Source organism: Lissotriton helveticus, chromosome 5_1 (genome assembly GCF_964261635.1).
Source record: "Lissotriton helveticus chromosome 5_1, aLisHel1.1, whole genome shotgun sequence".
In the NCBI taxonomy this organism is placed as follows: domain Eukaryota; kingdom Metazoa; phylum Chordata; class Amphibia; order Caudata; family Salamandridae; genus Lissotriton; species Lissotriton helveticus.
Genome location: NC_136065.1, coordinates 365,083,608 through 365,110,675, shown reverse-complemented (window position 1 = coordinate 365,110,675; position 27,068 = coordinate 365,083,608). Strand labels below are relative to the sequence as shown.

At 46.8% G+C, this 27,068-nt stretch overlaps 1 protein-coding gene across 1 annotated transcript in view; it reads right to left on the bottom strand.

Annotated features, from left to right (window-relative positions):
- The window catches only part of AKR7A3 (aldo-keto reductase family 7 member A3), a 310,621-nt gene that overhangs the window by 122,871 nt on the left and 160,682 nt on the right, over positions 1-27,068 (bottom strand). The window contains exons 3-4 of the mRNA XM_078642494.1: positions 25,004-25,108; positions 22,534-22,630 (exon numbers count right to left, since the gene is read on the bottom strand). Coding sequence (XP_078498620.1) covers positions 22,534-22,630; positions 25,004-25,108 — 202 coding nt within the window. The remainder of the gene's footprint in view (positions 1-22,533; positions 22,631-25,003; positions 25,109-27,068) is intronic.

Genomic DNA, 27,068 nt, shown 5'->3' with positions numbered 1-27,068 from the left:
CGCTATGATAGGTCCCTGTGGGATTCTCTGCAGCGGTTCATCAAAAAACTCCTGCAAGAGGATCGACTTTGAGAAGATTCTCTTGGAGGGCAGCCAGGTCTCCAACCAGATCATCAGTGCTGCAGCGGACGGAGCTACCCTTTCAGTGCATGGCTATGCTCATGGGGTATGTGCAAGTAGGTCTTCCTGGTTGCGTCTTACTGCACTAAAACCAGAAGCTCAGTCCCTGATCTTGAACTTGCCTTTTTCAGGAACTTCGTTATTTGGTGCAAGTACTGATGAAGAGATGCAGCGGTTGAAGGCAGAATTAGACACTCTTAAAGCCGTGGGGCTTGAAAAGAAGAAAGAGTTTCGGAAAAAGTTTCGCCCCTACAATAAGGGCTCTTCCAAGCAGAGGGTTCAAACCCCAGTGGCAGAAGGGTCAGGAACAGCAGGGGCAGTAGAAGTCTCAATACAGAGGCAGGCGTAATTCCAGAGGCGGTGGAAATCAGCGCAAGGGCAACAATTCCAGCAAAGCCCAATCCAAGCCATGAGTTCTTCCTTCCCCCAGCGCAGGTGACCACACCAGTGGGGGGAAGCAACGCGCATCATTTGGAAGAGTGACATACCATTGCAAAAGATCGCTGGTTGTTAGCTACACTTCAGAATGGATACTGTCTTTGTTTCCAACATCTGCCTCCACCCGTTCCTCCAATGCCAACATTAAGTCATCAGCTGAACTTTCTGAAAAAAAAGAGGTAGCTATCCTCCTCGAAAAGTCAGCCATCAAGAAGATGCCAATCTCTCAAAGGGGGGAAGGAGTGTATTCACGATATTTTCTAGTCAGAAAAAAGGGCCAAAAGGCAGAATACAGACCCATTCTGGACTTGAGAACACTCAATCTGTATGTCAAGAAAGAAAGGTTTCGCATGTTGGCGCTTCATCAAATATATCCACATCTCGGGAAAGGAGATTGGATGTGTTCGCTGGACCTACAAGATGCATACTTTCATGTACCGATAGCTCACAATCACAGAAGATTCCTTTGGTTCCGGGTGGGGACCTCTGACTACCAGTTCAAAGTCCTCCTGTTCGGGTTGAAGTCAGCTCCCTGAGTGTTCAGGAAGTGTGTCACAGTGGTAGCGGCGCTCTACGCCGCAGGGGTGTTTTAGTGTACCGAAACCTGGACGATTGGCTGTTGAAAGGTCCTTCCCCAGACAGTGTAAGAAATCAATTTCTGAGCTGCATCGACCTCTGCCACCGGTTGGGACTGCAGGTGAACTTCAACAAGTCAATCTCACAACCTACGCAGAAGATACATGTCCTAGGAGTGCTGCTAGACTCCGAGGTAGGAAAGGCGTTTCCTTCGGAGGAGAGGCAGTGTTCCATAGCTCAGGAGTGTCAACTGGTGCTTCGCAACAAAGACCTGAAGGTGCGAAGGATTGCCTCCCTGCTAAGGTCGATGGCATCCTGCATTTTCCTGGTCCCGGATGCCAGGCTACGAATGCGTCCTCTTCAGCAGGATCTGGAGGACAAGTGGGACCAACAGTCAGCTCGCTGGGATGACAGGATTACACTGTGAGACGCAGCACAAACATCCATTCCTTGGTGGACAAAAAAGAAAAATATGCAGGTCGGAATTCTGTTCCATCAACCTCCTCCTGCCCAGAAGTTGATCACAGATGCATCTCTACAAGGATGGGGAGCACACATGGGTCATCTCCAGATGCAAGGTCTGTGGTCTCCCAAAGAGCGCACTTACCACATCAACAGTTTGGAGTTGAGGGCAGTTCACCTAGCCCTCAAAGCGTTCCTGCCCTCGATTCAGGCGTCATCAGTGTTAGTACAAGCAATTAGGCAGTCGCATCAGTCCACCTCCCAGGAGAACAGAATGTGAGGGTGGACGCTCCAAGTCGGCATTTTGAAGACAGAGGACTGGGTTCTCAACGACGAAGTGGTTGAAAGCACCTTCCAGTCTTGGGGTCGCCCCACCATAGATCTCTTCGTGGATGACGAAAACACCAAATGCCGAGACTTCGCCTCAAGATTCTACCGACCAGGATCAAAAGGGAATGCCCTTTTGATAGACTGGTCAGGGGAATTTGTGTACGCCTTTCCACCCCTTCCGCTGATCCCGAAGGTAGTGAGCAAGCTGACGAACTCGTGCACAACGATGATCCTCATTGCACCTGATTGGCCGGGGCAATGGTGGTACACGGACCTTCTCCATCTGTCAGTGACTCCACACAGGAAGCTGCCATGCAGGCCAGACCTGCTATCCAAGATAACCGGGAGGATTCATCATCCCAACCTTCCGTCACTGAACTTGGCAGCATGGCTCCTGAGGTCATTCAATACGACCACCTAGGACTGCCGCAAGACTGCATGTCCATCTTAAAAGAGGCAAGCCGTCCTTCCACAAGACATTCCTATGCATGCAAGTGGAAGCGCTTCTATGTGTGGTGTATGCAGAACAATTGTCATCCTATCAAGGGTCAGGAAGAAGTCATTCTTACTTATTTATTGTATCTGGCTAAAGCAGGGTTGAAGTTTAATTAGATTAAGTTGCATTTGGCTGCTATAACAGCTTATAGGCGTTCTCCTTCCCAACCTTCTTTTTTCCAGTTTCAAGCTGTGAAGGATTTTCTGCAGGGGTTGAAAAAGGTTTACCCTCCAGTGCGACCTCGGTAACCCCCCTGGGAGTTGATGGGTTTACCTTTTGAACCCATTCATAAAGCAACTTTGCAGCATATTTCGTGGAAGGCTGCTTTTTTGGTAGCAATCATGTCAGCTCACAGGGTGAGCGAAATTCAGGCTGTTTCAAAGAGCCTTACACAGTGTTCCATCTGAACACGGTAGAGTTGAGAACATATCCTTCTTTTCTACCTAAGGTGGTATCAGATGTTCATGTAAACCAGGCAATCTCTCTGCCCACCTTTTTTCCCAATCCCTCCACACCAGCTGAGAGGGCATTGCATTCGTTGGACCTGAAAAGAGTTCTGAAATTTTATCTTGATAAGTCCAAAATGATACGCAAATCCGATCAGTTATTTGTCAAGTATGAATCGATCAGACCAGGTTATGCAGCCTCGAAACGTTCTATCTCAAGGTGGATAGTTTCTTGTATTAAGCTGGCTTATCAGTTGGCGCAGAAAACCCTGGGGTTTTCTCCCAAGGCACATTCCACCAGAGGGAAAGCGGCTACTACAGCTTTTCTTAATAATGTGCCTATGTCTGAGATTTGTAAGGCGGCGACCTGGAGGTCCGTCCATACATTTACAAGGCATTACTATCTAGATTCAGACACTAGAGCAGATACACAAGTAGGCCAGGCCTCCTTGTGGAATCTGTTTAACAGCTGAGTTCGGCTGTTCCAATTATCTTGGTTGGGTCATGTTTCTTCTCATTTGCCTGCAGGTGGTTGGTTGGGTTTGCTATTCTATTCAGTGCTTATGACTATTGGTGAGGATCCCCTGGAAGAGAAGGATATGTTACTTACCTGTAATCCTAGTTCTCTTCCAGGGGTATCCTTATCAAAGTCATAAGCAACCCACCCTCCTCCCCAGGCAAATGAGATGTAATCAATGCGTTTCTAGTTTCTTGGTGAGCCCTGTCTTCAGGGTTATGCAAAGAACAACTGACCTAACTGTCACCCCTGAGGCATGATGGGAAGCCAGGGATCATGACTGCCTTAAAGGCACGGTGCCAGTTTTATTTGTTGAAAATGGTTTCATTTTCTATGCTATTGCTTTACCATGCAGCCTATGGGCTAACAATGTCTATTTATTAGCAATTTTCAGAATCTTGAGTGTTTTGCTCATTAAAACACAGAGTTCAAGGGCTATTTGACCTAATGTGTTTTTTTTCTTCATTGCTAATTCAGTGCATGTATGAGTATTTACAATGTTCAGCCTCAGTTTTGGGGTTGCATTGGTGTGAGAAAAAATGATATATGTGCATACATATATGTGGAGCTATTTATATGTGATTTACATATATCATTTTATATTATTTCCGGGGCCCCGCACGTGGGCGGGAATTTTCAGTGCTTATGACTTTGATGAGGACACCCCTGGAAGAGAACTAGGATTACAGGTAAGTAACTTATCCTTATCTGGTACAGAAATGTTCAGACAAAAACGGGGAGTAGCAATGGGAGCCTATTTCTCCCCAAGCTACGCATGTTTACATGTGGGTTGGTGGGAGGAACAGGTCCTGCGAAAAACCCACAGTGAAGTGTACAATGCACATGTCATGTATTGGCTAAGAATCATAGATGATGTATTCATTATTTGGAAGGGCAACAAAGAAAGTGCATTGAACTTCATCAGGAGATTATTAATAATAATAATAATGTAAATCTCAAATTTACATCACATGTCACTGAACAATCTATAGATTGCCTAGATGTTAAAGTTTATGTCTCGAATATGAATCTAGAGACCACACTGCATCGAAAACACAGAGCAGGCAATTCCACACTCCACGCTAAAAGCTTTCATCCCAAACATCGTGTCAATAGCATTCCTTACGGTGAATTACTTAGACTTCGACAGATTTGCAGTACTACAGCAGACCTTGAGAAATGTCATCAGGAATCTAGGGAAAGATTCTCACGTAGGGGCTATGATGAAAAAATGTTACATGAGGCTATGGAAAAAGCCAATGAAAAAGCCAGAGAGACCCCCTCCTTATGCAAAAGAATTACAGAAGTGATCATAATCAGGTGCCTGTCTCATCTATTAAAACAGAGGACACTACAGACAGACTCATAACTACATATAATCGTCAAGAAAGACAACTCAGGGCGATTATTAATAAGAATTGGTTTATTGTACTAACAGACGGGGCCTAGATTGCCGGCGCAACCAACATTCACGTGTAGACGTGCACCCTCTATGAGAACCCACTTGGTTAATAGTAGTCAAGCGATTAACCAATCAATATCATGGTTAAAACCAAAGAAAGGGTTCTTTAAATGTTTGTCCTGCAGGGCCTGTAAATTTAGCATCAACACAACACACTATTGCATACCATTTAATCCAACCCCGGTGGCAATCAGAGGCAATTTTAACTGTAGGACTGAATTTGCAGTTTAAGTGCTGGAGTGTAACTGCGGCTTACGGTGTGTGTGGAGTACGAAGTTGCAGGTACATGTCAGAATTCTTCAGCACCTTTGAGCAATAGTCAACTCAGACGCCACATATTCTGTGGCATGACACTTCAATTCTGAACACCACAATGATTTTAAATGCCTCAAATATTTTATGATTGATGCCATACCAACACTAAGGCAAGGTGGAAACAGAGAACGAATGCTCCGCCAATTAGAATCACGTATGATAGTTGAACTTTACTGTAGAGCACAATTAGGTCTTAATAATAATGAAGATTTACATAACTTCCGATAAAGAATTCTAATATTTGAGGTACATTCAGAGAGAGCCTTATCACGTGAAGTTTTGTAATCACAATGATTTTTTGCACGATTGAAAACCCCTTGTTCTTAGTGGATATTTATATACATATGTGCTTATTTATTAAATATTTATGTATGTGTTTATTTATGCAGGACTGATCATGTGAAATTAATTAACTGAGCTCTCTGGGCCCATAACCAAATAGAACTTTTGGGGTGATCCAATTTCGATTTTGTGTTGTGATCCAATCTGAATCATGTATCCAACTTTCCCCGAGGGGGCAGGCATGAGACCAAACACGTGACAAACAAATAGGGCTTTATTCTTTGCACAAAAGTTCCGAATGCCGACCAATATACATATGGTTTTTAATAGATGTCGGATATCAAAGGAAAAAGAGAAAAAACAACATCACGTACATATATGTATTTTGCACACTAATGCACTAAGCACTTTAAAGCACCACGCACGTATTTACAAATATGTCAGCACGCACAGCACTTTATGATGGACAATTGACTTTACATTTTACATTAAATGACAACCATGTAAATATTTTAGACTTTTTATGATATTTAATAACATGTATGTCATCTCGGCCAATATGCAAACACACACGGGGTAGTATTGCTTAACACATTATGCAGTAATAAGTGCAATGTATAAACATCCTCCAGTGTGCAATATGGTTTACCTATGTATTCATCTATTTATATAGGTATATAGTTATTTTTATGACATGTTGTCTACAGGTATGAATTAAGGCTATGGGTGAATTTACAGAATTAGAATGATGTATAACTGGGTCATTGTAACGTAGTCTATATACTATGTTCATTGAAAAAAAATGTATGTGACACATTCTGGGGAGTTTCATTATGTGATCAAGGTCACGATCCATGACCGAAACACTTCATAATATGGAGGAGTGAGGTGGAATAAAGCTTTGCACTGCCATTCAAGTGGAGTTTGTTCCTGTGTGTTTGCCCATTGGGGAAAGCGGAAGGATATATATATATATATATATATATATATATATATATATATATATATATATATATATATATATATATATATATATATATATATATATATATATATATATATATATCTATCTATCTATCCTTCAGGGGATCAAAGAAACTTACCAGCAAAATACTTATATTTTCGTTTTAAAGGCATGCGTGGTAAGAGCATATCCGTAGTAAAATGTAATATATGGAAAGGAAATGCATGGTAAAGGCACATGCGTTAAGGAATGAGTATTAAGGATGTGTGGTGGTGGCGGTTACCACCTTGATGGCGAAACGTGTTGTGGCCAAAAAGTGGGGTGCACGCTCAGCTCCCACAATCAAATTGTGGCTTACTGACCTATCATACTTTTGTATTGTATTGTGGCATACTTATATAGCGCAACCTGTCACCACCAAGGACATCCTGGCGCTTTGACCCGTACTCAATGAAAACAGTAGCTCAGCCTATCCTGGGAAAAAGATGAGTTTTTAGAGCCTTTCTAAAAGATAAAAGATCTCCAAGGCTTCTCAAGGATATAGGCAGAGAGTTCCAGAGTTTGGCTGCCGCTACTCTGAAAGAGCGGCCCCCCATCCTCACTCTCTGGAATCGTGGGACTACCAGTAGCCTGGAAAACGAGGAGCGTAGAGCTCTAGATGGACAATACCAGGCAAACATTCGCCGCAAAGGAATGGGGCCCAGGTCATGAATAGCCCTAAACACAATACACGCTGCTTTGTAGCGCACCCGTAGATGAACTGGCAGCCAATGAAGTTCTTGCAGTGCTGCCGTAGAAGAACTGTGATAGGGGCGAGAAAGGGCGAGTTTAGCAGCGATATTTTGCACCCTTTGCAACTTGCCCAAGAGTGTTACCGGGGCCTCCAGAAGTAGTGCGTTACAATAGTCAAGTCGACTTAGGATGGTACAACGCACTACTTCTGGTCTGGCTTGCGCAGGGAGGAGAGGAAGGACCTTGCGCAGCATACGAATCAGCATCATACATGTTGAAGAGATCTTATTCACATGTAGATCCAACTGCAGGTTAGGCCCAAAAGTGACGCCTAAATTGCGCGCTGATTGTGCCGCAGACACCGTCTCTGAGAAGGACGGAGGCCAGAAGTCTACTGGGAGGTCGCGAGGAACTCGATCAGTGGAACAGTGTAAAACCTCCGTCTTTGTTCCGTTGAACTGTAACGAGTTCAACCGGAGCCATTCCGCTGTCGCCTGCATGCACCGATGAAAGGTCTCCAGTGTGACTGCATCCTGTCCCTCCAGAGAGAAGACCAGCTGGGTCATCTGACTTTGTGCTTAGTGCTAACGCTGCTCTAGCGCTGCGCGCATATCGCTCCTTGCTTGTAGAATTTTAAGCTTCACTTGCCTTGTTTTATGCAAATTGCGCCGAGCGCTTCGCGCTTTTAACTAGTATTCTTCTACCGCTTAGGGGGAAATAAGGGAGTCTTACCCGCACCATAATTCGCCACACACCCACATTTGTGGGCTAGAAGGGACTCGGGGGCTCTGCAGCATCATCGCGCCGGTTGTGAGCGCCATCTTGGAGTGGGGAGAAGTCCTTCCACTCTCAGCGCCATCTTGGTGAGGGAGAGACACTCGCCCTGCCAGGACCCACGCATTGGAGGAGGAGGTATTATCAGTAGGACCTCCTACCTCGTTCAGGCAGACCTTGACTTTGTGCTTAGTGCTAACGCTGCTCTAGCGCTGCGCGCATATCGCTCCTTGCTTGTAGAATTTTAAGCTTCACTTGCCTTGTTTTATGCAAATTGCGCCGAGCGCTTCGCGCTTTTAACTAGTATTCTTCTACCGCTTAGGGGGAAATAAGGGAGTCTTACCCGCACCATAATTCGCCACACACCCACATTTGTGGGCTAGAAGGGACTCGGGGGCTCTGCAGCATCATCGCGCCGGTTGTGAGCGCCATCTTGGAGTGGGGAGAAGTCCTTCCACTCTCAGCGCCATCTTGGTGAGGGAGAGACACTCGCCCTGCCAGGACCCACGCATTGGAGGAGGAGGTATTATCAGTAGGACCTCCTACCTCGTTCAGGCAGACCTTGACTTTGTGCTTAGTGCTAACGCTGCTCTAGCGCTGCGCGCATATCGCTCCTTGCTTGTAGAATTTTAAGCTTCACTTGCCTTGTTTTATGCAAATTGCGCCGAGCGCTTCGCGCTTTTAACTAGTATTCTTCTACCGCTTAGGGGGAAATAAGGGAGTCTTACCCGCACCATAATTCGCCACACACCCACATTTGTGGGCTAGAAGGGACTCGGGGGCTCTGCAGCATCATCGCGCCGGTTGTGAGCGCCATCTTGGAGTGGGGAGAAGTCCTTCCACTCTCAGCGCCATCTTGGTGAGGGAGAGACACTCGCCCTGCCAGGACCCACGCATTGGAGGAGGAGGTATTATCAGTAGGACCTCCTACCTCGTTCAGGCAGACCTTGACTTTGTGCTTAGTGCGAACGCTGCTCTAGCGCTGCGCGCATATCGCTCCTTGCTTGTAGAATTTTAAGCTTCACTTGCCTTGTTTTATGCAAATTGCGCCGAGCGCTTCGCGCTTTTAACTAGTATTCTTCTACCGTTTAGGGGGAAATAAGGGAGTCTTACCCGCACCATAATTCGCCACACACCCACATTTGTGGGCTAGAAGGGACTCGGGGGCTCTGCAGCATCATCGCGCCGGTTGTGAGCGCCATCTTGAAGTGGGGAGAAGTCCTTCCACTCTCAGCGCCATCTTGGTGAGGGAGAGACACTCGCCCTGCCAGGACCCACGTGACACCCTGCTGGCCATTTAAGATGGCCGCTAGACAAGTGCGCAGCGACGGTGCGCAGCGGGGGCGCCGTAGGGGCGCCGGAGGTGCGCCAGAGGTAAGCCCGTTTGCGCCCGTTCGCGCTACGGACGCGCTTAGGGCCGCTGCCTCTGGCTGGACTAGGGGGCGGAGGTAGACATTAAAGAGTATGGGGCTGATGGCCGAGCCCTGAGGTACTCCTTGTCCCACTCTCCGCTCCTCTGAACTGAAGGGGGGTAACGAAACCCGTTGCTGACGGCAGTCCAAGTAGGAGATTAACCAATCCCTGGCCTTGTCCCTGACCCCGCATTCCTCCAGTCTAGAAATCAGGGTGGGATGGCTGACCGTGTCGAACGCGGCCGACATGTCGAGCAGCACCAAGAATGCTGCCCGACCACTGTCGACTCGCGCCCGCAGATTGTCTAGCACGGTCACCAACGCGGATTCCGTCCCATGCGCTGGGCGGAAGCCGAATTGTGTCTCATCCAACCAGCTGTTCCCTTCTAGGAAACTGGACAGAGCACGGGTGACCAGCTTTTCCATAATTTTAACCGGAAAAGGGAGCAGGGAAATTGGCCGATAGTTAGAGAGGCAGGCAGGGTCGAGCGTAGGTTTTTTTAAAAGCGGGGATACCACTGCCTTCTTCCAGCAGCTTGGAACAGTAGCTGTCTCGAATGACTGACAGCAGATGGCATGCAGGGGCTGGAAGAGGTCCTCTTGAAACACCCTCCATAGTCTTGGAGGGAGAGGATCCAAAGGCGAGCCAGAAGAAATCGTCAGGGCTAAGTCGCCGAACTCCTTCAAGGATGGAAGGGGAAAACTACTCAGCTGGGGTCGACTGGCCTCGCTCGCCGGAGCTCCCAAACTGAGGGCCGGCTCCAAGGAAGGAGAAAAGTGACTTCTCTGCTGGGGTCGACTGGCTACGGTCTCCGGAGCTCCCAAGCAGAGAGCCTGATCCAAAGTGGGGACAGAGGGGCCGCTCAGCTGGGGTCGACTGGCCTCGCTCGCCGGAGCTCCCAAACTGAGGGCCGGCTCCAAGGAAGGAGAAAAGTGACTTCTCTGCTGGGGTCGACTGGCTACGGTCTCCGGAGCTCCCAAGCAGAGAGCCTGATCCAAAGTGGGGACAGAGGGGCCGCTCAGCTGGGGTCGACTGGCCTCGCTCGCCGGAGCTCCCAGACTGAGAGCTGACTCCACAGGAAGAAGGAGAAGGCTGCCCTGCTGAGGTCGACTGGCTACAATTGCCGGAGCTCCCAAGCAGGGAGCCGAATCAGGGGCTGCGAGGGAAGAGCAGTTCAGCTGGGGTCGACTGGCCGCAGTCGCCGGAGCTCCCAAGCTGCGGGCCTGATCCAAAAAAAGGAAAGGAGGGCTACTCAGCTGGGGTCGACTGGCTTCCGCCGCCGGAGCTCCCGAGCTGGGGGGCTGCTCATCTAGTCGGGGTCGACTGGAGGGCGTGACCGGAGCTTCCTGACAGAGATTAGTAGCCCTCTGCAGGGGTCGACTGGCCATTTCCTCCGGAGCTCCCTCCTCAGTGGTGGAGTTCCGTGGGTCCTGCAGACCTGCTAGGATTTTACGGATTTTTTCCTCAAAGGCATCCGCAAGAGAGTCACAGAGAGCTTGCGACGAGGGAACGGCACTAGCCACACACGTAGGGTGAGCCAGGTCCTTAACGATTTTAAAAAGGGCCTGAGCCTTGTTTGGGGCCTGATTCAGAGTGAGTTCAAGAAAGGTCGCTTTCGCTATCTTAATTTGAGCTTTATATTTATGCATAGCAGACCTAAATGCAATTTTCTCGGAGTCTAGGTACTGCTTCCTCCAGACCCTTTCCGCGCGTTTACAGTCGAGTTTGAGCTGGCGAAGTTCGCTCGTGTACCAAGGACTAGCTCGGTTCACTCTCCCTCGCGACTTCCGAATGGGCGCTAACTTATCCAGCGAGCTAGCTATGGACTGACAGAAAAGGGTATAACTATCTTCGACTGTATTGCCAAGTTTGAAGTCCTCATCTAAGATGTTCGGCAATGGGACAGTGTTTAGGATGCGGGACCAAGGTCTCTCTAGCTTAGCTAGAGGTAGTCCAGCCTTACGCGAAGAAGGGTCCTCCGACCAAAGGGAAAACCTGATCAGAAAGTGGTCCGTCCAATATTGGCACTTGATGTCCACGAATGATGCCCATTGAGGATCCGCAAACACCAGGTCCAAAGTGTGGCCTTTCCGATGCGTGGAGGCATTCACCAGCTGTACTAAGTTGATATCTGTACAGGCTTGGCTAAGAGAGAAAAATGCATTGTCCAGCGAGCTGCCTGCCCACAGATTGAAATCTCCAAGAACTAATAACCTGGAGTGGGAGCTGGCAAGTTCATAGATCAGGTCAATGAGAAGAGGAATGGATGGTGCTGGTCCCGGGGGACGGTAACAAAGAACACCCGAGCAGCAGATCGACTCCTGCTGTTTGACTGAGAAACCCATCAGTTCAAATCCCGGTACCTCTCGAATCTTTAACTGGGAGAGGGTGAGCGAGTCTCTATGAATGAATCCGATTCCCCCTCCTCGGTTAAGTGGGCGCGGTGAGTGACTAATTTTATATCCTGAAGGGCAGGCTAAGCCCAGCTCAACCTCACAGTCCTCCCGAGTCCACGTTTCTGTGAGAAAGAGGACATCGAGCTGTTCAGACTCAATGAGGAAGTTACTAGTTGCTGGCTTACGGGGAGGAGCTGCCGGAGGCTTCCCGCCCCAAGGACTTCTGGAGTCCCTTGACGGCGTACATGCTTGCACACCCTGACCTGCTTGAGGGGGGGCTGCTCGACACATAGGTCGATGTGATCACCGTTCTGGACTTCCTCACAATTACAGGCATTCTACACTGTTGGCACTGAGTGTTTTACTGTATGGTCTTCAGGATACTGCTCACTGTAAACTCTGTCTCACTGGAGGTGCTTGAATTGATGGAACGGACTTGATGAGATGGCTTTGAAGTGTTGGTACACCAGGTAGAACGGGAAGAGGTGTGGGGAGTTTGTGGGATTTGGGTGTTTTGTTTCTGCTGTTTCGCAAGGACTACATGAGCTAAGAGATAACTACCTGTGCCTTCTACAATGTACGGATTTACTATGTACCACGGCAGCGATGCGTTTGTAGATGTATGCTATATGTTGTGTTCTTGAACTGCTCATGAATCTTTAATAAAAATAATTATAAAAAAAAAAAAAGGATGTGTGGTAATGGTATTGTGTGGTAACAGCCGTGTTGTAAAGGCTGTTTCCCCACTCTACGCCACTGCATTCTACGCCGCTGCACTCCACACTTCTGCCCCCTACGCAACTCTACTCTGGTGTAGAGTGCATTGGCATAGAAAGGAGTAGTGCACTCTACGCTACTGCACTCTATGCCAGTCCATGCGACTACCTTTTATGCCACTCCACACAATGCCACTCTATTCTAGGACACTTCACTCTACTCAATGTCACCCACTTTACTCTATACCACTCCAAGCCATTATACTCTACTCCACACCACTGTATGGCATGACACTCCATTCTGTTCCACTTCACCCTAAACCACTCCACGGAACTCCAGTCTGCTGTATGCCACTCCACTCTACTCCTCTCTATGCCACTCAACACGCTTCCACTCCACCCCTCGACACTCCCCTCTACTTTACTCTACAACATGCGAGTCTATGACATGCCACAGCGCTCCACTGTGTATGACTTTACTCCACTCTAAGATACGCCACTTTACTTCACTCTGACACTCCACTCTACTCTACCCCACACCATTCTCCTCTATGTCCCTAACAGCAGCCACACTGGTGTACAACATGGCTAAAACACATTGGCATAGCCAAAAGATCTTGAATAAGCAATAACTATGGTCTTTACGAATACTTTTTTTTTTTCTAACTCAATGTCAGGTACAGGCTTGTGATACACGGCATCAAATTGCTGGCCAAAAACTATTTTTCAGAGTTCCCTTCCACAAAGAAACAAATATCACGCTGTATTCGAGGTGGGGTCAGGGGTCATTACCGAGGCATACTGATACTTTAGTGAGGGTATGGTGGACCGCCACAGACCTCCTTGCAGAATGCACTGTGCTTTGGAAGGGATATAATTGGTATATATATACACCGTAGCTGATGTTTGGGGAGGGCAGTGCACTAAACTTCGATGCAAAACTCCAACAGGAGTTTAAATTGACAAAATCCGAATTTTGCAGAGACCTGCAACTTTCAGACATCCCACTGAAGTACATAGAACGGTTGGCACGGTCTTGATACAGGGTTCCTGTGAAGGAATGGGTACTTTCTGAGCCTTTGTCTGACGAAGCTGTTTCACAGATTCATATGACCAGGTTATACAATATAAGGCTCTTTTGTTAACCTTAAGGTCAGAATGGGCATTAGACCTGCGAGAGGGACGGTTAATTCAGTGGTAACAAGCCTTGCAACACCCTTGTGAAGTGCCCATAACACAGGGTTCAGAATAGTGTAACAGTATTGCACAGGGTCAATAATTCCTGTACGATATTTTACATTTGGCAGGATACCCAATGATCTATGTGCTAGTGGTTGTGGGCAGATGATACACTTTAGCAGTGTTGTAAACTATGCCCTTTTATGAATAGGGTGGGCATAATATGCAGATCAGTTAGGTTTGCTAACCGTTCCTCCTCCAGCAAGGGTATACTTTACCTATGATTTATTCACCGTGAAAGATGTTCAGGAGGCAATGGATGGAGTGACCAGAGGGAGGGCGCCAGGGATTGATGGAATACCGGCAGATGTGTTTTTATCGGACAGGGATAGCTGGTGTAAATACTTCGTTTGGCTTGGAAATGCCATTGCGCAAGGGGCAAAGATACCACCAACATGGAAAGGAGCGGAAATAATACCTGTTTACAAAAAAGGGGACAAGGCCTTACCAAATAACTATAGGCCTATTAGCCTTATCGACTGTGCCCAGAAGTTGATGGGCAGGATGGTACAAAATAAAATACAAAATTGGATAGTCGACAAGGATATCCTTTCCCCGTACCAAGCCGGCTTTCGCCCCTTAACTAGCTCCGTCGATCAGGTATTCCACTTTCTAACGATATACTGGAAAAACGTGACTCTAATAAATGGTCCTCTCTTTGCTGTTTTTGTTGACCTGAGGTCAGCTTTTGATCTAGTTCCCCGACACAAACTTTGGATTGTCTTAAGGGATCTTGGATTAAGCCCTGATTTACTAACATTGCTTGTGAGGATGCATGAGAACAACTATGCCCGGATTAGGTGGGGAGCCCAGGGAGATGTTACAGAATCCTTCCCTGTCGAGAGAGGCATGAGACAGGGTTGCGTTCTGGCCCCACCTTATTCTCTCTCTACATCAATGGCATAGTTGATTTTTTAAATCAATTTCAGACGGATGCTCCTCTATTAGATGGGAAGCGAGTTCAAGTATTAATGTTCGCAGATGATACTTTGCTTGTCTCGCGGACCCCCAGTGGTCTACAAAAGACAATAAACGCTTTTGGTGACTTTTGTCGATCTCGGGGTTTGGAAATAAATGAATCCAAGACCAAATTCATGAATTTGAATCCCGCTAAGAAATTTAAGGGGAAAATGATCTATAATGGGGCTTTACTGGAGGAAGTGGATGCTTTTACCTACCTAGGCATCTCGCTAAATGCTATCATGAATTGGAGATCTCACAAACCACCTGCCTTTTGTTTTGCACAGTGTAAGTGGTGTTTCAGGGGATCAAAGAAAATAGTGATGAGCTTTGTGTTAATGGGTGAGAAGCTCCTGAGGCCACCTACTTCAAACCTCTTAGTGTTTATTGTACTTGATATTCCCATCAATTGGACATGGAACACCTTTGCTTGCTCTTGTAAGCTATATTCAAAATCAATAAGGAATATGCTACTTACCAGTATGCATCTGTTCTTGGCATGTAGGGCTGCTGACATTTATATCTATGCATAGATCGCCGCCTACTGTTGGGTCCGGATGATTGCACATTGTTGTCCTGGAAGAGTCTTCGAAGTATCACGAGATGGGTGGCTCCTCCCCTGGACTACAGTGCGCATGGGTATCCTCTCCATGCTCAGATTGTTTTTCGCCATTGTGGCAGAGATGGAGTATGATATAGTAAGTGATGACCATGCTTGAGAATAATTCTGAGTGCTACAGCTGCGACAGGCACCGGGGAGGAGGGCGGGCGATATAAATGTCAGCAGCCCTACATGCCAAGAACAGATGCATACTGGTAAGTAGCATATTCCATTCGAGGCATGTGGGCTGCTGAATTTATATCTATGCATAGAATAAATAGTAGTACCCTCCTTAACGGCGGTTGCCCGTGCCAGCTGCAGCAGTCTGAAAAAGAGTTCTGAGAACAGCTTGACCTAGAAAGCTTGCTGTTTTGAGTGTACATCCACGCAGTAGTGTTTGGTGAATGTGTGTATGGTGGTCCATGTGGCTGCTCTACATATATCCTCTAGAGGAATGTTACCTAGGAAAGCCATGGATGCCCCTAACTTGCGTGTGGAATGCGCTCTTGGGGGAACTGTTAACGTGCGTTTAGCCTTTTGATAACAGATCTGGATGTACTTAACAATCCATCTGGCTATACCTGATTTGGAAATTGGGTTGCCCTTGTGCTGTGGAGAGAAGGCAACAAACAGTTGTTTAGTTTTCCTGAAATCTTTAGTCCTGTCTATGTAATACAGGAGAGCCCTTTTAACATCCAGTGTGTGTAGTGCTCTGTCTGCCACTGAATCAGGATTTGGGAAGAATACTGGTAGTTCAATAGTTTGGTTAATGTGGAACTTTGAGACTACCTTGGGCATGAATTTAGGGTTGGTACGCAGCATACTCTATTAGCATGAATTTGGATGAAAGGCTCCTGAATAGTGAGGGCTTGCAGCTCACTAACCCGTCTTAGCGACGTGATCGCCACTAGAAAAGCCACTTTCCATGTGAGAAATTGTATCTCACAAGAGTGAAGAGGTTCAAATGGTGGACCCATGAGCCTGGTGAGGACTATGTTGAGGTTCCAGACAGGCGAAGGCGGGTGTCTTGGAGGAATGACTCTTTTGAGTCCCTCCATAAAAGCTTTAATGGCTGGCACTCTGAAAAGGGATAGGTGCTGTCTATTTTGGAGATAAGCTGCCATTGCAGCTAAATGTATCCTGATGGAACTATACGCTAGATTGCATCTGTATAGGTGCAGCAAATAACATATGATGTTTTGCGTGGAAGCATCCAGTGGATTTATGTTATTATTGGAACAATAGATGACAAAACGCTTCCATTTTGCCGCATAGCATGCTCTGGTGGTGGGTCGTCTAGCCTCCTTGATGATGTCCATACAGTCAGGGGGCAGGTTGAGGTAGCCAAACTTTATGACTTCAGGAGCCATATTGCAAGGCTCAGCTGTTGCGGATCTGGGTGCTGAATGTCTCCATGGCTCTGCGTGAGGAGACTGGGTGTGAGCTTTAGGCGCTGATGGGGCACCACTGAAAATTCTAGGAACGTGGTGTACCATGCTTGCCTTGCCCACGTTGGAGCAACCAGGATGAGTGTCATGGAGTGCTGCCTCAGTTTGCATGCTACTAGCGGTACGAGCGGTGCTGGAGGAAAAGCGTACGCAAATCTGTTCGACCAGTTCATCCATATCGCATTGCCCTGAGACTGCGGGTGTGGAAACCTGGCGGCGAAGGTGCGGCATTTTGCGTTTTCTTGGGTGGCGAATAGGTCTATCTCTGGATGACCCCACTGCTGGAAATATGGTTGGAGCACTGAGGGATGTATCTCCCACTCGTGCATGTGATGGCTGTGTCTGCTGAGCAGGTCCGCCATCTGGTTGTCTTTGCCTGGGAGGTGTTCCGCCATGAGGAACACGTTCCTTTGAATGGCCCACTTCCACATGCACTGTGCCAGGTGTGACAATTGTGGAGAGTGTGTCCCTCCCTGCTTCTGAATGTAATACATCGCAGTCATGTTGTCCGTCCGGATCAGCACGACTTTGTTGCAGAGATGCAACTTGAATGCCTTCATCGCCATGAAGATTACCATCAGCTCCAATAGGTTGATGTGCAACCTTTTCTGCTGCGTGGTCCACAGTCCCTGCACAGTATAATGGAGGACATGCGCTCCCCATCCCTGGAGAGATGAGTCCGCTGTTAGCACTACCTGTGGTACAGGCTCTTGGAAAGGTCGTCCCCTGCAAAGGTTTTGTGTGTTCCACCAATGCAGAGAGTTGTATGCACGACCGGTCACCAACACTAGGTCTTTCAGCTGTCCATGAGCCTGGTTCCACTGGCGCGCTAAGCATTCCTGAAGTGGACGCAGATTCCACTACCGACTGAACCGGTCTTCTCCTGGTACCGCGGATTTTAATCAATGAAGCGCGGCCCACCTCAATAGCGCCCGATTCTGGGCTGCTTCCCCAGGCTTTCAATTTCTTAGCCCTTGCCCGTGCCGACCGGGGTAACCTTTTTCCTTCCCCCCCCCCCCCGGCATTAGAGGCTTATAATGTTAAAGGCAAATATAAATGTCCTGATGATGGTCCCCATGACTAAGTAGTGGGACCGAAACGCCGTCGACTCATTGTACACCATATACAAATGCTTGATTTATATGTTATATGTAATGGTGTTTAACTGATATTTCTGTACACCCAATACTTTACAGAAATCGCTGCTTTTGCCTTGAAAAGCCCTGCTCTTTTCCTCGGTTTACCTTTTGTACTGATCTGACTGTGTTTGGGTACAGGCTTGTGCCCCACACTGGTGATTTGTTGAAGGTATCCCTGTGTATGAAAAATTTCAATTGAGTAAAAAATTGAAGACCTCTGTCCGGCTGGACATGTCGCCCCAAATATAGAACGGATTCAGTCTATATTCATTGCTTTGCATATAATTCTTTTGCATGGACCGTTGTTGTTTCACAAAATATGCTCCCCGAGGTCCGATGCGAATTCACTTGGGGCCCCTTGTTGTCCTTAACATCCCTTGGTGTATTGGGCTTGTTGCGACGCTTGTCCTCTAGAAGCTCCCCTGTTACCGGAGCGACGAAAGGAGCCGCCCCTGAACTGTTGAGACTGCAGAGCTCCCATGGATTTTGCAGTTTCAGTGTCTTTTTTGATCTTTTCCAGAGTGGTGTCTACCTCTGGACCAAACAGGAAGTCAGGGTGAACTGGCTGGTTAAGTAGAGTAGTTTGGATTTCAGACTTGAAACCAGAGATGCGGAGCCAGGCATGCCTTCTGAGCATTACGCTAGTGTTTATGGCCCTAACTGCTGTGTCAGCTGCATCTAACGCGCACTTAATGGACGCGTTTGAGATCAACTTCCCCTCTTGTATAAGCATTTCTGCTCCCTCCTTATAAGTATCTGGCAGGTGTTGCATTAGCTGTTCTAACGTGTCATAGTGGGCCCTATCATATCTTGCTAACAGGGCTTGTGTATTGGAGATCCTCCAAATATTAGCTGCTTGAGCTGCGACACGTTTCCCAGATGCTTCTAAGATCTTTGATTCTTTATCCGGAGTAGGAGCATCACCAGTTGTTTGAGAGTTCGCTCTTTTACGAGCATTATCCACCACCAAGGAGTCCAGGGGGAGTTGGCCCTTGATATAGGTAGGGTCTACAGGCGCAGGCAGGTACTTCCTTTCAATTCTGGGGTTCACCACCCTAGCTTTAGTGGGCTCTTTAAAAATGTCGCTTGCATGTTTGAGCACACCTTTGAGCATAGGCAGAGTTTTGATAGATCTTTCTGACATTGAGAACGTATCAAAGAGAAAGTCTTCCTCCACGGGGTCGGCGTGCATGTCGACATCATGGTTATGTGCCGCCCTTTCAATCAGTGCGTTAAACGCAGCAGTATCTTCAGTAGGCGAAGGTTTGACCACATATGACTGAGTGTCAGGGGTGGTGTGTGGTTCATCAGGGTCCACAGTGTCAGCCCATGGCTGGGGCTCATCCTGATCTGTATAAATGGGATAGTTAAACTGGTCCCCGTTGTCTCCTTCCTCCACATCCTCAGTGATAGGTGTGGGAGAGTAGGTATAGTCTTGCCCATGTGACTGAATGGGTTAAAAAAGGACAGGAGAGGTGGTGGAGTCCCTTTTTTTCTTTAGTGGTATTCTGTAAGACTCCATAGGAGTTTCCGGCATGATTTTTCGTTTGTAAACGGTGAGTCGACCCGATTCGGAGTCGATGTATAGTTTGGACTGGTCGTCGTAGGACGGTGGCTGGAACATAACGTCATCCGTCCTAGGCTGAGTGGGTGCGGCAACTGATGGTGACTTAGATGAGTCGGTAGCCTTTGTTAGTTGAACAGTTTGAGGCCGTGCTGTCGGTGGTAGTCCGTACTTTATCGGCGCCCCAAGCATCGGTGAAGGACTGACTTGCTTCGATGTAGGCGTGGTCTTCGATCCGACCGACTTCGACAGTTCCGGGTGCTTGAGGCCTTGCGTCGACTCGAGCTGTTGTTGTGCAGCAGGTACGCTCTTGTGCTTCGACGCGGTTTGTTCTTTCGAACCGAGTTTGGGTTTCGGCTGGAAGGCTTTGACTAGCAGCGGCTTCCTAATTTTCGGATCGATGGTTTTTTGGGCCTCGAGTCCTTTTGAAGAGTCGCCATCTTTGGCGCCAGATGTCGACGTCGACTTGAGCGTGACGTGCTTAACCGTCGACACTGGCGTAGTCGATCCGATCTTCGGTTCGACGCCCCCTTTCGACCCAGACGGGTCAAGCACACGTTTCGACTTGGTAGGTTCCGAAGTCGTCGAGCCAATGGTTGCTTTCACCATTTTCGGTTTCGATTTAGTGTCTTTCTGTTTCGGTTTCGATTTTTCCACTGTTTGTGGCCGATCAACCGATGGCTCTTTAGAAATGTTCTTAGTCGAGCCTTGAAGCTGGACTAGAGAACGTGGATGAAGATCTTGGCTAAGGCCTTCCGGCGATGCCTCGACCTGAGCCGTGGAAGAGTCTTTATGCTGCGGTTGGGCCTAGCTCCTCGCTTGAGTCGTCGTCGACGGCTCCGATAGGTTGTACATCGTCTCCTACCTCAACGATGGCTTCATCATGGACGTAGAGTTCTTCCTCGTCCTCATTGTAGTTGGAGTCTTGCTCTGACGCGGGATCAGATTGTTGATCCGGATCCTCCTCTTGTACACCCTCCTCGTCGTCACCTCCGAAGATGTTTTCTGGGTCGGGTGCCGACTCCTGCGCCGACTGTCCTGCAGAGCGCCGAAGACGGAGAGTTTTCTTCAATCTGAATTTGGAACAGGCCATACAGCTGGCCTCGTCGTGGTCCGGTGAGATTTATTGCACACCGGGTGCACATCAATGTGGGGATATTTCGAGTTGCAAACGGGGCAGCGCTTGAACGGACTCGGTTCCATCGTCGATCGTCGATGGGGCCTTTGGTGTCGAAAGGCAATAGTCCTTCGACGTCCTGTTCTAAGAACTGGAAAGAGGTACAAGGCACCGAACGAAAGACAATACCGACGCCCCGAAGGCCTTTTGGCCTTGAAAAAGAGTAACTAATATATATTCCGAACGTGAGTTAAGAAGTACATCTGAACCCAATGGCGGAAAAAACAATCTGAGCATGGAGACGATGCCCATGCGCATTGTAGTCCAGGGGAGGAGCCACCCATCTCGTGATACTTCGAAGACTCTTCCAGGACAACAATGTGCAATCAACAATGTGCAATCATCCGGACCCAACACTAGGCAGCGATCTATGCATAGATATAAATTCAGCAGCCCACATGCCTCGAACAGATATTTTTTTAAAACATTCAGTATTGAGCAGCAGATGTTTTATTCTGAACTTCTATATCCCTTACTAGACGATGCGTGTTAGAAAATGTGTCAGAACCCTCAAAAACTAATACAGTGGATCCAGGACCACTCATCCACACCAACCCACGAATAAAAGAATCAAATTTATACAGAACACACCTTATTTGGTCCCAGCGCAATACTTTGTTGCTATTGATGCGGAGGTACACTCCTTGCTCTAGAATAATGGTGCCCCTAGAATAGCCTTGACTAAACTCACGAAAAGCTGGTATGATGGGGGTATTTCACTACCCACAGTCAAAAGCTATTATTAGGCCTCACAGCTGGCCGTCATTAACCAGTGGGTCCATCAACCTGTGACAGACCCCGCCTATAAGAAGAATAGGCATAAGGGTGGGGTGGTCCCTTTCAGCCATCGCCAGAGAGATTATCAGTTGCAGAGCGGAGAATCTTTTCGATATCTCCAAGCATGGAACGCGCTACAAAAGGCGATGCCCAAGGGTATGGAACTACCTGCTTCCTCGCCCCTGGAGGATAGACTTCTGGACAACTATCTCCAAGAAAAAGCAATTTCCCTCACATATCACAAAATACTTAATACACCGGATGCACTAGGCAAAGTTCATGCATTGTGGGTGAAGGATGTTGGGGACCTTGATGACGAAGAATGGTGGAAAGCACTGGCCTGCCCCCGGGAGGTGGGGATACGTTCCCGATTGAAACTCATCCAACTAAAACTCCTACACAGGAATTACTACACAAACTCTGCGCTTGTAAAAATGGATGCCCTGAACTCTGATACCTGCCCCAGGGGATATGGCCAAATTGGTACATACCTGTATCAATGGTAGCACTGTCCTCGATCTGTCACAAAACCATTGCAGTTTCGCCTTGCCTGTGCCTCCTTAATATTGGGGAGGCAACTGATCTGTCTAGAGACGAGAGGGTTTGGGTCACCCTCGGCTGTACGGTTGCGAAACGCAACATAGCAAGGACCTGGAAGGGCTTACTTAAACCCAGGTTTTGTGACTGGGAGTCCGATATGGACTGATGTATGCAGGCAGAAAGGGTGGTACATGAAAGTCGAGGATGCCCACAAAAATGGACGAGAATTTGGGGGGCATGGAATGTGTCCAGGGGGATGATTTAAACATCTTCTGAGGACACCCCCGAACACTTGGCAGACCATGGGAGGGAATAATGTCTATATTTTTAGAATTGTATATGGCACTAGATCCAAGTATTGATCTACTATACCAGCATGTCAGCTGCTGTTCCACTGCTCCTAATTTGTATGACAATTTGGAATCACACCGCACTCTGTTCCCCTTTTGTTTTTCCTTCCCTATTTTAGTTTATTCAATAAAAATATTTGTAAAAAAAAAAAATGAATCAAATTGATAAAGTACGTGGACATTGGAGACTCCATTCTCTCCTCTACATCCATCACCTGCCACAGAAACAGAGAATCAGATTCACAGGTGAAAGAGCAACCTCAGGCTCACCACCCTCCTCCATACAATTTAGCCCTTACCAGCCAAGGGATTGTAAGCATAGAATCGGATACCCAGGTGCCGCAGGCATGGCAGAAGCTCCGTCTCCACCTTCCGAGTCGTTGCATTGTACATCCCCTGAAAGGAAAATGGAAATGTCACACAGGTGAACATTACAGCAATGCACTTTAATGTTTGATGTGGCCCTGATCCTCTCATTTGAACCTCAGTGAACAGGTGTGACTATTCTATCAAATTGATTAGCTGCTAGATGCCAACCACTCCTGCTCAGGATTAGCTAGTCATTCTCCTGCGATTGTAAATTCAGGACAACACTACAGAAATTCTTTGCAACACTGAAGTTGCCTGTCAGTGTAAAGTATCTTTTTTTTGTCCTCAGAAGCTCATCTACATCTTAGGCAAATGTCTAAGCAAAAAGGTTATCTGTCCTTTACTACTCAGAACAAAATGCAGGGGGTTGGATGTACGTGAAGGAAGACAGAACCTATGTAGGGGTCATTTACAGAAAGAAGCAGTTTCAAGCTCAATTTCTGCAATGTTTTCCAACAAGTAGAAAAAAAGGTATTTTGTGACTTGTGAACCTCCTTTTCAATATTGTCTTCCGACGTGAAGAAACAGGATACCCACTCAAACAATAAATCCTGCACTGCTGCGGTGCAGAGAGGCTCATTCCACTGAGAGATCAGAAGAAAAGCGCCCCTAGCGTCTAGCTGCGGATAAATAAAAAGTGTTTCTTGTGGTACAGTCACCCGAGACCTACCCTCATCTGCAGGGTAGGTCTCGGACGACTAAAGACACGGTCCTCTGCCTCACTTAAGGGGCGCTTTATACCTGATTTCTGGGTGGAAGCATCCTCTCTGCACCACAGCAGATGCAGCATTTATTGTTTAAGTTAGTACACTGTTCCTTCACGTCTCTTTTTGGGACCCACATTCTTTGTTTATAGGGTAGCTACGTGCCCCGTCCTGATGAAATGCCATTGACCATCCTGGCACACTAGGCATGAAACATGTTGACCTTACTCTACACACACTTTAGCTATTAGGATACATTATGACTTAAGATAGCTTCTCTGTTTTTAACGAGTCAAGGGACCACTACTTTATTAAAATCTCTTTGGTTCCCTTAGACCCCTTCCAATATCTTCACCACCATATGTCATAGCCTCACTTTTATCCCGTCATACGGCTTTATGATCAGAAGATCTCTCTCAAAGAGCCCCCAGTGAGGGGCCCGTCAGGCATTGCAGCACCAGCATGACGAGCAGGTCCCAATGATGGAGCATGACACCCTACCAGGTGTGTGAGGGCATCATGATCTGTTCATTCGGATCCCCCTTGATCCGACTGTTCGGACCTGCTGCTCCATTTAACAGGGCCTGTTCTGCCCTCTACTTGAGGAACTGCCCCCTCTGTGTTTAGGGTACTTTGACTTTGGAGGAGTGTGGGGGCAGTACCTCGTTAAATATTACTACTCGTCCCTCCTTTGATTACAATCATCATCAACAAAATAGCATTTTACTAATGGACTAAATGGCTGGCACTGACCTAATGACACCACCGCTGTGATGGATTTTAAACATGTCCCATATGTTTATCATTCTTTTAATGAAAAATTGTTAATTGCATGTTTGTTTTCTTATTGCGATTAGGGCAGTCTTTTGATCATACCCTAGTATTTTAAATCCTAACAGACTATTATTCCTGACCCTTGTGATGTCACTGTTGTGTGGATACTCCCCAGTTCAATGGTGCTCCAGTGAGGACGGCTTTTAAGGTTTGGAAATGCAGAGCTGGAACCTGCAGGTACAGAAGGGACTGGAGCTCCATGTATTACATTGTTGCAGGAAGGGAAGTTTAGTTTGTGAAATCACTGCATTAAGGGAACTCCCAGACCAGGTTTATACTCCTCGAAATATCCATTGAATTTGACATGCTCGCTCTTGACGCTCACGGACAGTGAAGAACAAGCGTCTGGCACCAGGGAACACCCTCTCCATTGGTTAAAGTCTTTCATTGCTGACAACCATGACCATTAGCAAGTCAAATTCAGCCCCCTCATCCCTGAGCCTCAAACCCAATCCTGCAGCTGGGCAGGCCATCAAGCTCTGGGAGGAAAATACCTAACTTTTTTATTTTAAGGAGAGTACATTTTTATGTGGTTTTAACTAAGATTCTGCGATTTGTTTTATGTCTAATAATTATTGAATATAGTTTTACGCAAACTTTAAACAATCAAGTGTACAAATATCACCCTCACCTCCTTCAGCTGACTACACAGGCCGCCACATCCTCTCAAAGGTGTTTGTTACCTGTGTGTTTACCCCTCCGAAGGATTGGTCTGAATTTACTCTAGTCCAATACCTCTCCTGTATACCCTCAGTCTTCACAACTGTGGCAGTGAATTCCATTACACTGACTTGAGACAACCTACTAATGTGATACCTACCAAGGACGAATACAGTTTAAGCAGCACCGTAATGGGTCTCACCTGATAAACTGTTGGGAGCACCCAGTTATTGTTCTTGCAGATTTGGTAAGCCTCCATCACCTCCCACGATGCGTAGTTTGACAGGCCCAGCTCCTTGAACTTGCCCTGTAACAGAACAGTATGGTGTTGAAATCTGTAAAATGCTTGCAGCTCCAGGCACATACAGGGCCCTGTGCCCCTAGCGGGACAGTCAACATCATTGAACACAATGCAATATTATTAGCTTCATGACTAATTTAATGTTTGAGGACGGTGGGTGTAAGATCAGTATATGTGGGCAATGCGTAACCTTTACCTCTCCTGATGCACAGAACAGCCCTAACTTGCTGAGCACTTGGCTGCACAGAGCTACACCGGCACTAACAATAATTCTGGCCTATCTGTTCATCTGTAATCACCCTTGACATGCTGGTACAGTGGTCCCAGTTCTGGCACATTTGCACAACAAGTTTTAGGGGCTGACTCCAAGAACATTCTTTCACTAGCAGCACTATGGAACATGCAGGTAGAACCATTCAAGCATGATTGTTAGTACCCTGGAATATTTGAGCAATACTCCTATTGGGAGGGCTTTGCCATAAAATAGCTAGCACCCAGTAAAATAATGACATTAATTCCAATGATATTTTAATTTCTGGCTCAGAAATTTCAATGGGCTGGTAAATGGCACAGGACGTATTGAACATTGCACCATTACACTATATTTAACACGCATCTGTGAAGTCACTAGGTCTGGTATTGGACGCCAACATTTAGGCTCTGTCAATGCTTGTTTCGTTTCGTCATGTTTTTGCAAACCTTTATTTTTGAGGAAGCTGCAAGAGCCACATTAATCTTAAAAACAAACATTACAAATTGGCATAGGAGCCCCCCTAGTTTTAGGGGAACTACTTTGGATGTGCTCCTTGTGAAAGGTCGGAATGCTGTCAGTCAGAGAAGTTAGCCATTGGCTGAAGTGGACTGCCCCACAGCCCCATGCTGTAATGGGCAGAAGAAAAATGTGAATTACACAATAACAGGCCAATAGATAAAGAAACCTATTACAAATAGAATTTTAGCAAAATCAAAAGGACTTAAATTGTTCCTGTATTTTGGTGGCAAAAGTACCCTTTTCAGTGCTTAGAAAAGCAGGTATTTTAGCAAGTCCAGTGCAATCCGGAACAAACTACTCTGTTGTAGAATGCAGGCACAAACCTCCATGTACAATACTCAGATCATGCCTCAATAATGGGGACATTTACAAATCTAAATTCAGCTCAGAGTAGGCTAGAGATTCAAAAGGAAGGCATTTAGAGATCTGGCAGTCAGAAGCTAGCTTTGAAGATTACTCTTTCTTTCTGAGACACTGCACAGTTCAGTAGGCCTCAACCCTATGCAAGGTAGTCAAAGTACAGACTTACAAGTACCTTGTAAGTTTTTATTTTAAATGAGCCAGTCATATTGAAGTCAGTAAAGTCGCAAGTCACAAGATAAAGACTCCCTAAGGATGGCAAAAATGACACCTCCAATTTTGCCCTTCCATATCTGATACTGTTACCTTGAATACATCTCTTGAACAAAGTAGATGGCCAAATGAATTCCCAATTGTCCTTATTGTTTAATTTATTTTTGGCTTTCTGTAAAGTGCTAATGCTTTATCTCAGCACCATAAATACACTACCGAGTTACTGATAAAAAAAGAGTAAACTTCATAAGTTATATAACTGACTACAGCTATGTTTTTAAAAGTTCTCAGAATTTAAACAAATAAGATCTTGACGGAGGTAGAGGGGCATCTTGCACCAGCTAGTGTCTGCCACCACTGAGAAGGCTCAACTGCCAAATAACTTTAAACGAACCCGAAGCACCTCAAGAAAAACGTTGTATCTCAATTGACGGCTAGGACAATACCTTCAGAAACGCTGGCTAAATGAAGATTGCTTGGAATTGTACATGCATTGTGCACCATCCAAAGGGTCTTACAAATATTTTGCTCCTTGACAGGAAACCAGTGTAGCGAAGCAAGGGCAGGAGTAATGTGATCACTTGGGTGTAGGTCTCGGGCCATTTTTGTGGCGGATTTCTG